This window comes from Erythrolamprus reginae, chromosome 4 (genome assembly GCF_031021105.1).
Source record: "Erythrolamprus reginae isolate rEryReg1 chromosome 4, rEryReg1.hap1, whole genome shotgun sequence".
Classification (NCBI taxonomy): domain Eukaryota; kingdom Metazoa; phylum Chordata; class Lepidosauria; order Squamata; family Dipsadidae; genus Erythrolamprus; species Erythrolamprus reginae.
Window position 1 is genome coordinate 113035309 of NC_091953.1, and position 12557 is coordinate 113047865.

At 44.6% G+C, this 12557-nt stretch overlaps 1 protein-coding gene across 2 annotated transcripts in view; it reads left to right on the forward strand.

Moving 5' to 3' along the window:
* ITGBL1 (integrin subunit beta like 1) overlaps positions 1-12557 on the forward strand; it is a 223625-nt gene that overhangs the window by 178763 nt on the left and 32305 nt on the right. For both annotated transcript variants that reach the window (XM_070751236.1, XM_070751238.1), the window contains one exon: positions 4488-4604. In XM_070751236.1, coding sequence (XP_070607337.1) covers positions 4488-4604 — 117 coding nt within the window. The remainder of the gene's footprint in view (positions 1-4487; positions 4605-12557) is intronic.

Here is a 12557-nt window from a genome sequence, read left to right on the forward strand (position 1 = left end):
CCTGCCGGCAGCCACTCTCAGATGCCCAAACGTAGCCCTTGTAGAACAAAGAGAGCTCACAGCCCCAACATACTTACCTGCCTTCGATCCTGATGGGAGCTCCCAGCCGCAGCAGTAGCGGAAGGAAAGTTCCAAAGCAGCATCAATGGGGCTCCAGGAGAGTGGCCCTCAGGGCCCTGGGAAAGCACCTAGTAAAGAGTTGCCGCTTTGGGTTCTCCCAGTTTGGAAAACACTGCAGGAGAAACTACCAAGAGTGTCGGCAGGCTTTTCCATCTACATGAGCTTGGGGGAGTGGTGGCAAGGAAGTGCCGGAAAATCAGCTTTTGCGCATGTGCAAAATAAAATAAAAATAAAAAGAATCTTTTTTTTAAAAAAAAGACAGTGGTGCCTATGGACCTGAGCCAACACAACTGGTTCCAATGTATCATGGTTACATCTGTTATCTAGGTCCTCAGCAGTCTGGATTCAGGCCCGGCTACAGCACGGAAACTGCTTTGGTCACGTTGATGGATGATCTCTGGCGGGCCCGGGACAGGGGCTTGTCCTCTGTCCTGGTGCTTCTTGACCTCTCAGCGGCTTTCGATACCATCGACCATGGTATCCTTCTGCGCCGGCTGGAGGGGTTGGGGGTGGGAAGCACTGTCCTTCAGTGGTTCTCCTCCTACCTCTCCGGGCGGTCGCAGTCGGTGTTAGTGGGGGGTCAGAGGTCGACCTCTAGGTTTCTCCCTTGTGGGGTATCTCAGGGGTCGGTCCTCTCCCCCCTGCTATTTAATATCTACATGAAACTGCTGGGTGAGATCATCCAAAGGCATGGGGTGAGGTATCATCAATATGCCGATGATACCCAGTTATACATCTCCACCCCATGTCCAGTCAGTGAAGCAGTGGAAGTGATGTGCCGGTGCCTGGAGGCTGTTGGGGCCTGGATGTGTGTCAACAAACTCAAACTCAACCCAGACAAGGCTGAGTGGCTGTGGGTCTTGCCTCCCAAGGACAATTCCATCTGTCCGTCCATTACCCTAGGGGGAGAATACAGGAAATAGTATAAGGGCAGACTAGATGGACCATGAGGTCTTTTTCTGCCATCAGTCTTCTATGTTTCTATGTTTCTATGTTTGTATGTGTGTTTGGTTTTCTATATTAAGGGGTTTTAATTTGCTTTTAGTATTGGATTATTATTGTATATTGTCTATGATTGCTGTTAGCCGCCCCGAGTTTTCGGAGAGGGGCGGCATATAAATCCAATAAAACTTGAAACTACATCACCAGCGGGTGAACTGGTCCAAATTGGGAGGAACCCACCTCTGATAGACATTAATTCTATGGAATCTTATGCCTTCTATCTAATCTAGTCCATATAATTTTCCTGTTTGGTTGAGAGACGTCTCCTAGTTCCACTGACCTTAATTTTATTGATTTGTTTATGTGAAGAGTATAGAGGATGGCTTTGAAGGACAGAGGGAAGATCTGTTACTAAGGCAACAAACAGATAACGGAGGCTTGATCCCAGGGCAAGAAAGAAGATAAAAGAGAAAGGGAGGAAAACACAATTTAGTCTTTCAAAATTTTGTTGGAATAGACGTTCAATTAAAAGTAGCTTTAGGCCCAGTCAGGCTGTTTCTTAATCTGGTCTACCTTATAGGACTGTCAGTTTATTAGAATATTGGTGATTTTATTATATTGGTTCTTTGTACAATCAGCAAGATTTTTGGATTGGATTTGGCATTTTGGATAGGATTTGGCCCTCATCACCTTGAGGTTCGACTACTGCAATGCTCTCTACATGGGGCTACCTTTGAAAAGTGTTCGGAAACTTCAGATCGTGCAGAATGCAGCTGCGAGAGCAATCATGGGCTTCCCAAGGTATGCCCATGTTACACCAACACTCCGCAGTCTGCATTTGTTGCCGATCAATTTCCGGTCACAATTCAAAGTGTTGGTTATGACCTATAAAGCCCTTCATGGCATCGGACCAGAATATCTCCGGGACCGCCATCTGCCAGATGAATCCCAGCGACCGGTTAGGTCCCACAGAGTTGGCCTTCTCTGGGTCCAGTCAACTAAACAATGTTGTTTGGTGGGACCCAGGAGAAGAGCCTTCTCTGTGGCGGCCCCGACTCTCTGGAATCAGCTCCCCCCAGATAGCAGAGTTGCCCCCACCCTCCTTGCCTTTCGCAAGCTCCTTAAAACCCACCTCTGTCGTCAGGCATGGGGGAATTGAAATTTTCCCTTCCCCCTAGGCTTATAGAATTTATACATGGTATGCTTGTATGTATGAGTGGTTCTTTAAATTGGGGTTTTTTAGATTATTTTTAATATTAGATTTGTTCACATTGTCTTTTTTATTGTTGTTAGCCGCCCTGAGTCTTCGGAGAGGGGCGGCATACAAATCTAATAAATGCAAATACAAATACATTTTGGTCTATTTATCGAGTTTTTTCCAAGGATCTTGAATAGGCAGATATTGATGCTGTATGGCAGTGATGGAAAACCTTTTTTTCCTTGGGTACCAAAAGAGCATGGAATGTGCAGAATTAGATAAGATGACGAGAAGGTTAAATAATCAAATGGAAACAGAGTATTATAAAACTTGGGAGAAAGTATGTAATTGGTGGAATGTTAATAAAGATTATTAATGATACAAAAGTAAATTATAGACTAGTTAAACTTACCAGGTTGAATATATTCTATACTGATATTTAATGGATAAGTTTTAGTTTTATTAATTGATTGAGACGTAACGAAAATGCTGAAATATATAGATTTTATATCACGAATATATTAAGAGATATGTTATTAACAACTTTTATCTTTCTGTATTGACCTAATTATAACTATTCATTTTTTTCTGTATTAGAAGACTTCTTTGCCTAGCGGAGCAATGGTAGCTCCTTTACATGTTAAATGTTGTATGTCTTGTTTTGTCTCATATTTTTAAAAAATCAATTCAAAAATTCAAAAAAAGAAAAGAAAAAAAGCAGCTTTAGGCCCAGTCAGTCTCTTTCTTAATCTGGTCTACCTTATAGGACTGTCAGTTTATTAGAATATTGGTGATTTTATTGTATTGGTTCTTTGTACAATCAGCCAGATGTTTGGATTGGGTTTGGCATTTTGGTCTATTTATCGAGTCCTTTCCAAGGATCTTGAATAGGCAGTTATTGATGCTGTATGGCAGTGATGGAGAACCTTTTTTTCCTTGGGTACCAAAAGAGCATGGGTGTGCGCTATTGCACATGCCCCACGTGCTATTGCACAGCTCCAATCTTCCTGGGAGATCCCAGGAAGACCGGAGCTGGGAAATGGTGCATTCTCCAACTTGGCTGAGGCAGGTGACGAGTGGGCAGCGGCTCTGGGTCAAGGCCGGAACTGGGGGATGACACATTCCCTGACCTATCTGAGCAAGTGGCAATCTTATCTTTGGTGAGCTGAGCAGAGCAGGCTAGGCATGGAGGCAAGTGGTGAGCTGGGCTGCATGGCGATGGCTACATATCCAGTCGACTCCGATTGGATAACAGAGTCGGCTGACAATGAGTCAGTCGAGGTGACTGGGGCCTGTACTTGTCCATATGTCTGGGAAGAGTTTGATCTGGTGACACCTGATGAACCTCGAGGTTCGACTACTGTAACGCTCTCTACATGGGGCTACCTTTGAAAAGCGTTCGGAAACTTCAGATCATGCAGAATGCAGCTGCGAGAGCAATCATGGGCTTCCCTAAGTATGCCCATGTTACACCAACACTCCGCAGTCTTGGTTGCCGATCAGTTTCCGGTCACAATTCAAAGTGTTGGTTATGACCTGTAAAGCCCTTCATGGCATCGGACCAGAATATCTTTGGGACCACCTTCTGCCGCATGAATCCCAGCGACCAGTTAGGTCCCACAGAGTTGGACTTCTCCGGGTCCTGTCGACTAAACAATGTCATCTGGCAGGACCCATGGGAAGAGCCTTCTCTGTGGCGGCCCCGACCCTCTGGAACCAGCTCCCCCCAGAGATTAGGATTGCTCCCACCCTCCTTGCCTTTCGTAAACTTCTTAAAACCCACCTCTGCCGTCAGGCATGAGGAAACTGAGACATCTCCCCCTGGCCTATATAATTTATGCATGGTATGTTTGTGTGTATGTTTGTTTTTAAATAAGGGGTTTTTTTAGAGACTTTTTAATATGAGATTTGTGATATATTGTTTGTATTATTGTTGTGAGCCGCCCCGAGTCTGTGGAGAGGGGCGGCATACAAATATAATAAATAAATTAAATAAATTAAAGAAAGAAAGAAAGAAGGAAGGAAGGAAGGAAGGAAGGAAGGAAGGAAAGAAAGAAAGAAAGAAAGGAAGGAAGGAAGGAAGGAAGGAAGGGCTGGGATGGGAAGGACAATCATCAAACAGGGTGATCTTTATATTTCTTTGTTAGTTTGCTAAACTGAGTCATAGACAAGAACAAGTTGACCTCGGCTGTTGGATTTGACTAATGAGAGATGACTGTTCTCACAGGAAAATGTGAATGTGGCCGGTGTACATGTTTTCCTCCTGGAGAGTCCAAAATATATGGCAAACTTTGCGAGTGTGATGATAGACAATGTGAAGACAATGATGGCAATCTCTGCAATGGTAAGGCCAATTTTAATATGGGTTTCAGATGTAATGTGGTTATAATGCAATTTTTTTCCCCGGTTTGGAATTACTGTGATAATGTAAATATAACGATATAAAGAAAGTAATTATTTTAAGAGGCAGAAATGTAGACACCATAGTGCATTTTCCTTAAATGAAATGAATAACTGGTCTACTATATGTTCTGTCGAGCTCTCTGGTAGAATCCTTCCGAAAATTCCCAGATACAAATTTCAGACACACACATGTTTGAAAATTCAAAACAATGTTCTTTATACCGAAAATTCAAATAAACTAAGCACTCTTTTTGAATAGCAAAGAGCACTCGTCTCCAAACAAACTGGTAATTTGTACAAGTCCCTTATCAGTTTTGAGATACTTAGCTTGCAGCTGTGAGGCAATTCACAGTCCTTCTTCTTTCACAAAGTGAAACACACTTTGCTCTGGTTTAGTTTCAAAGCGGGGGAAAATCAGCACACAAAGGTCGAAGTCAGCAAGGCAGGCATGAAACAGATAATCCTCCACAATGGCCAAACCCACAGGCTGCTATTATAGCAGCCTCGCTAATTACCACAGCCCCACCCATTTTCTTTGATAATAATCTCTCAGTTGTTGCTGCCTATGCATCACTCTCCGCATGTGTGGCTGTATCGTTAACTCTTGTTCCGAATCCAAGGAGGAGCTAGATAATTGATCTCCTTCTGAACTGTCTGCCACACTCTCCTCCTCCCTGTCACTCATGTCTTCTTGGTCAGAGGAGCCTTCATCATCAGATTCCACCAGGAGCAAAACAGGCCTGCGGGATGTGGATGTCTCCCCCACATCCACAGTCCTTGGGGCAGGAGCTGGGCCAGAGCTAACCACACCACTATATATCTATGTTCGGTAAAATAAACAATGTAAACAAATGGTTTTGTTTCTAAAATGTGAAATTGTTTGAAAGAAATAGGAGATATTGACTCAGAATCTTTCATCTGAATTAAACGAAAGGGCTACCATATGCTCAATGATTCACATCTTGGGGAAACAGAAGGAGTAGCAAAGATGAGGGCATACAAGTGCTTGTGGTGTGCACTTCACCAGCTATAAAGCTAAAATGGAAATTCAGTAAAATGCCCCTATTCCTAAAAATAGTATCTGGAGCCAGCATCATATTAAAAACTTTGCTATCTGTAAATTCTGATTGGAACATCATCACATTCATATGAAATTCAAAATGAAATTCAAAGTAAAGTTCTACATTTAGTCAACAAAACTGAAATGCACAGGTACAGTATACAGTGGTACCTCTACCTAAGAATGCCTCTACTTATGAACTTTTCTAGATAAGAACCGGGTGTTCAATTTTTTTTTGCCTCTTCTCAAGAACCATTTTCTACTTACAAACCCAAGCCTCCGAAACTGTAACTGGAAAAGGAAGGGAGAAGCCTCCATGGGGCCTCTCTAGGAATCTCCTGGGAGGAAACAGGGCCAGAAAAGGTGGGAAGAAGCCTCCATGGGGCCCTTCTAGGAATCTCCTGGGAGGAAACAGGGCCTCCACCCTCCCTGTGGTTTCCCCAATAGCACACATTATTTGCTTTTATGGGAAAAATTGCTTCTTCTTACAAATTTTTCTACTTAAGAACCTGGCCATGGAACAAATTAAGTTTGTAAGTAGAGGCTCTACTCTACTGTATGTAGTACCTTGTTCAACAGTAGTAACTGTGAGAGGGATCTTGGAGTCCTAGTGGACAACCATTTAAATATGACCCAGCAGTGTGCAGCAGCTGCCAAAAAAAAAAAAAAAGCCAACACAGTTCTAGGCTGCATTAATAGAGGGATAGAATCAAGATCACGTGAAATATTAATACCGCTATATAATGTCTTGATAAGGCCACACGTGGAATACTATATTCAGTTTTGGTCACCACGATGTAAAAAGGGCGTTGAGACTCTAGAAATAGTGAAGAGAAGAGTAACAAAGATGATTAGGAGACTGGAGACTAAAACATATGAAGAACGGTTTCAGGAACTGGGTATGTCTAGTTTAATGAAAAGTAGGTCTAGGGGAGACATGATAGTAGTATTCCAATATCTCAGGGGTTGCCACAAAGAAGAGGGAGTCAGGCTATTCTCCAAAGCACCTGAGGGCAGGACAAGAAGCAATGAGTGGAAACTAATCAAGGAGAGAAACAACTTGGAACTAGGGAGAAAATCCCTGACAGATAGAACGATTGATCAGTGGAACGGCTTGCCTCCAGAAGTTGTGAATGCTGCAAAACTGGAAGTTTTTAAGAAGATGATGAATAACCATTTGTCTGAAGTAGTGTAGAGTTTCCTGCCCAACCAGGGGGTTGGTCTAGAAGATCCCCAAGGTCCCTTCCAACTCTGTTGTTGTTGTTATTGCTGATGAAGGCAGTGGTCATGCTGATTGTGGTTGATGGAAATTGTAAATTAAAAATTTCAGACAAATAATTTATGTTGATATGAACAATAGATGAATTTCCCTCCCTGCTTTTGGGGTGGGTGGGCATAAATATGTAGAAATATTGAGGAAGTTAGGCTTTTTTATTATTTAAAATTATTTGTTTTTTTCAGAGTCTACCAAAAGCTAAACAAATGTATATTGGTCAAGAATAGCCTAAAAAGGAGCCTTGTTTGCTCTACAAATTTGTATGATTCTCTGCTCCTGACGCAAACCCCCACTTTAGTTTCAAATAGATATACTAATCAGAAAGATAAAAAGATAAAATTTCAATATTGTAATGGTTTGGGGGAAAGTGGTTACTAAAAATTTTAAATACAGAAATCAAATTCTGTGTGAGATTGAGATCAGCAATATCGTGGTTTAGCATTACAAATCTAATAATTCAACTCGTCATTGTAGATCTGTCACTGAATTTTTGCACATGAAAAGACTCAGGGAAATTTACGATAGAATATGTATCATATTCTATTAGCTGTTGTATATTGGGCTTATGCAATTCAAGCAAAAAAAAAAAACCATTAATCAAATTTCTTAAAATATCACTACTCACATAGTATGCTTCCTACTTGGGCATCAAAAATAAAAACTTATAGGAGATGCCCTCATCACCTCGAGGTTCAATTACTGCAACGCTCTCTACATGGGGCTATCTCTGAAAAGAGTTCGGAAACTTCAGATTGTGCAGAACGCGGCCTTGAGAGCCATCGTGGGGCTTCCTAGATTCGCCCACGTTTCTGCAACATTCCGTGGCCTGCATTGGCTGCCGATCAGTTTCCGGTCACAATGCAAAGACATTGGACCAGAGTACCTCCGGAACCACCTGCTACTGCACAAATCCCAGTGACCGATAAGGTCCCACAGAGTTGGCCTTCTCGTCGACCAAACAATGTCATTTGGCGGGCCCCAGGGGAAGAGCCTTCTCTGTGGCAGCCCCGGCCCTCTGGAATCAACTCCTCCCAGAGCTTAGAACTGCCCCCACACTCCTTGTCTTTTGTAAATTACTCAAGACCCATCTATACCGCCAAGCATGGGGGAGTTGAGACACCTTTCCCCCAGGCTTTTTTTATATTTATGTTTGGGTACGTATATGTATTTGCTTTTTTAAATATGATAGGGTTTTATGTGCTTTTTAATATTAGATTTGTTTTCGCTGGAATATTGTTTTTATTATTGTTGTTAGCAGCCCCGAGTCTTCGGAGAGGGGAGGCATACAAATCTAATAAATTGAATTGAAATTGAATTGAATTTATAACTTATAGGGAAAAAAAGACTTTTTCAACCTAGAAGATATTGGAAAACCAACTAATTATGTTGAGATGCACAGGCAAAATATGTCTTGAGTGAATTGGTAGGAAGACTTTATGCCTATTGAAAAAGCAAATGGAGTGGAGGTGAACTGGATAATTGTCTTCTGCTTGTCTTACTAACAGTTATTGATTTATAGCTCACTTTTCCAAGTCTAGGCTGAGGTAAATATAAAGAGAAAATGTAATGGATGAGGGCATAAGCAATCATGATCTTGCATACTTACAAAGTCCTCAAGATTCTATTGCCCATCATTGGATGAAGAAAAAAATAGTTCATTTTCAGCAAAGATCTAAGAAGGGAAAGCAACCGAAGATTGATTGATTATTTATTTATTTATTTGTTTGTTTGTTTGTTTGTTTGTTTGTTTGTTTGTTTGTTTGTTTGTTTGTTTGTTTATTTATTTATTTATTTATTTATTTATTTATTTATTTATTTATTTATTTATTTATTTATTTATTTATTTATTTATTCCAATACATGATAAGGGTTTTAGTGGGTATACAGTGATCCCCCGCTCTTTGCGAGGGTTCCGTTCCAGGACCCCCCGCAACGAGCGGGTTTTCGCGAAGTAGCGCTGCGGAAGTAAAAACACCCTCTGCGCATGTGCAGAGGGTGTTTTTACTTCCGCAGCGCTAGCGAGGAGCCTAAGATTGGGGGCGGCGCGGGTGTTTTAAAACATCCCCGCCGACATGAGGGGCTCGCTAGCACACCCCCAAACCCGGGTTGGGGGTTCGGGGGTGTGCTAGCGAGCCTCCCATGTCGGCGGGGATGTTTTAAAACACCCGCGCGACTTTCCAATGAGTCCCGAAGACAAACGCGTTGTCTTCGGGACTCATTGGAAAGTCGCGCGGGTGTTTTAAAACATCCCCGCCGACATGAGGGGCTCGCTAGCACACCCCCAAACCCGGGTTGGGGGTTCGGGGGTGTGCTAGCGAGCCTCCCATGTCGGCGGGGATGTTTTAAAACACCCGCGCGACTTTCCAATGAGTCCCGAAGACAAACGCGTTGTCTTCGGGACTCATTGGAAAGTCGCGCGGGTGTTTTAAAACATCCCCGCCGACATGAGGGGCTCGCTAGCACACCCCCAAACCCGGGTTGGGGGTTCGGGGGTGTGCTAGCGAGCCTCCCATGTCGGCGGGGATGTTTTAAAACACCCGCGCGACTTTCCAATGAGTCCCGAAGACAAACGCGTTGTCTTCGGGACTCATTGGAAAGTCGCGCGGGTGTTTTAAAACATCCCCGCCGACATGAGGGGCTCGCTAGCACACCCCCAAACCCGGGTTGGGGGTTCGGGGGTGTGCTAGCGAGCCTCCCATGTCGGCGGGGATGTTTTAAAACACTCGCGCGGCTTCCAAACCGAGTCCTGGAAGCCGCGCGAGTGTTTTAAAAGGTCTCCGCCAACAATGGGAGCTTCCTACCACCCCCCAAACCCGGGTTGGGGGCTCGGGGGGGGTGCTACGAAGCTCCCATTGTTGGCGGAGACCTTTTAAAACACTCGCGCGGCTTCCAAACCGAGTCCTGGAAGCCGCGCGAGTGTTTTAAAAGGTCTCCGCCAACAATGGGAGCTTCCTACCACCCCCCAAACACGGGTTGGGGGCTCGGGGGGGGTGCTACGAAGCTCCCATTGTTGGCGGAGACCTTTTAAAACACTCGCGCGGCTTCCAAACCGAGTCCTGGAAGCCGCGCGAGTGTTTTAAAAGGTCTCCGCCAACAATGGGAGCTTCCTACCACCCCCCAAACCCGGGTTGGGGGCTCGGGGGGGGTGCTACGAAGCTCCCATTGTTGGCGGAGACCTTTTAAAACACTCGCGCGGCTTCCAAACCGAGTCCTGGAAGCCGCGCGAGTGTTTTAAAAGGTCTCCGCCAACAATGGGAGCTTCCTACCACCCCCCAAACCCGGGTTGGGGGCTCGGGGGGGGGTGCTACGAAGCTCCCATTGTTGGCGGAGACCTTTTAAAACACTCGCGCGGCTTCCAAACCGAGTCCTGGAAGCCGCGCGAGTGTTTTAAAAGGTCTCCGCCAACAATGGGAGCTTCCTACCACCCCCCAAACCCGGGTTGGGGGCTCGGGGGGGGTGCTACGAAGCTCCCATTGTTGGCGGAGACCTTTTAAAACACTCGCGCGGCTTCCAAACCGAGTCCTGGAAGCCGCGCGAGTGTTTTAAAAGGTCTCCGCCAACAATGGGAGCTTCCTACCACCCCCCAAACCCGGGTTGGGGGCTCGGGGGGGGGTGCTACGAAGCTCCCATTGTTGGCGGAGACCTTTTAAAACACTCGCGCGGCTTCCAAACCGAGTCCTGGAAGCCGCGCGAGTGTTTTAAAAGGTCTCCGCCAACAATGGGAGCTTCCTACCACCCCCCAAACCCGGGTTGGGGGTCCGGGGGGCGCTGTCTCTCGGGGCTTTCCAGCTGAGTCGGGGAGCGAGTTCGCTCCCGGACTCAGCACGAAAGCCCCGAGTGACAGCGCCAAGGAACGGGCCTGTCCACGCTGTCTCTCGGCGCTTTCCAGCTGAGTCGGGGAGCGAGTTCGCTCCCGGACTCAGCTGGAAAGCGCCGAGAGACAGCGTGGACAGGCCCGTGCGGCGAGAATGAACGGCGTGGGCGGGCGAAGGGCGGGCGGCAGCGAGGAGTTTGCGTGGGCGGTGGGGAAACTCCTCGCTGACGCCAGCAAGAGGGGGAAGACCCAGGGAAGCCGCTGCCATCTACGCATGCGTGCCCGGCACGCATGCGTAGATGGTATTTTTGACTTCCGGGTTGAAAAATAGCGAAGTACCCTATTCGCAATGGTTGGGGACGCAATAAACGGGGGATCACTGTACTGTATATCTATATGCACATAGTAAAATACATGATGAAGGTTATAGAGGAGATACTCATAGTAAAATATATCTAAGAAATAATAGAAAAGAAGATATAGGAATAGAACATATCAATGAAAGAATAGAAGAAGAGATATAGGAATAGAAGAAAGGTGTAGGAGATATAGGAGAGCAATAGGACAGGGAACGGAAGACACGCTAGTGCACTTGTACTCACCCCTTACTGACCTCTTAGGAATCTGGATAGGTCAACCGTAGATAATCTAAGGGTAAAGTGTTGGGGGTTTGGGGATGACACTATGGAATCCAGTAATGAGTTCCACGCTTCGACAACTCGGTTACTGAAGTCATATTTTTTTACAGTCAAGTTTGGAGCGGTTAATATTAAGTTTAAATCTGTTGTGTGCTCTTGTGTTGTTGTGGTTGAAGCTGAAGTAGTCGCCGACAGGCAGAACATTGCAGCATATGATCTTGTGGGCAATACTTAGATCTTGTTTAAGGCGTCTTAGTTCTAAACTTTCTAGGCCCAGGATTGAAAGTCTAGTCTCATGGTGTATTCTATTTCGAGTGGAGGAGTGAAGGGCTCTTCTGGTGAAGTATCTTTGGACATTTTCAAGGGTGTTAATGTCTGAGATTCGATATGGGTTCCAAACAGATGAGCTGTATTCGAGGATGGGTATGGCAAAAGTTTTGTAAGCTCTGTTAAGTAGTGTGAGATTGCCAGAGCAGAAGCTACGTAGGATTAGGTTTACAACTCTTGAAGCCTTCTTGGCTATATTGTTGCAGTGGGCTTTGGCACTTAAATCTTTTGTCTACATGCCTTGTTCTGTTCTGATCATATTCAGAAGTTTATCACACTTAAATTGGTGCCCTTGATTGAAATGGAAATTACTTCATCTTGTAGCTTTCTCCTTCTCCTTCATGAGGTGAATGCAGAAAAATGTGCTGCGTTATTCAAATTCCTCAAAGAAGTAAAATGTCCCAGGAGAACACAGCGGGAAAGAAAGCTTGCCATGGTAGGAAATAATATAGGGTAGTTAAATAATATGCTTGACAATGTAAACTGTCCTTTCAGCATTTAGAATATGCTTTACCTGAGCTGACTTGTCACGTGTTTTTTTCAGATACTTTTTGAGACTTAATAATTGCCTAGTTAGCTAATCACTTTTAAGATGACATAGAATGAAACATCAATAAAGTCCGTGTAGCTAGAATGGAAAACAACCCGCTAGAGCCAGTTAAAACAAGAGCCAATTAAAAGAAACGCTAAAAGAAGCATCACAAGAAAATCTAAAAATAAACAAAAGCACATCAGAAATATAAAGAGGATAAAAGATAGGAAAGAAGAAAAGGATCTTT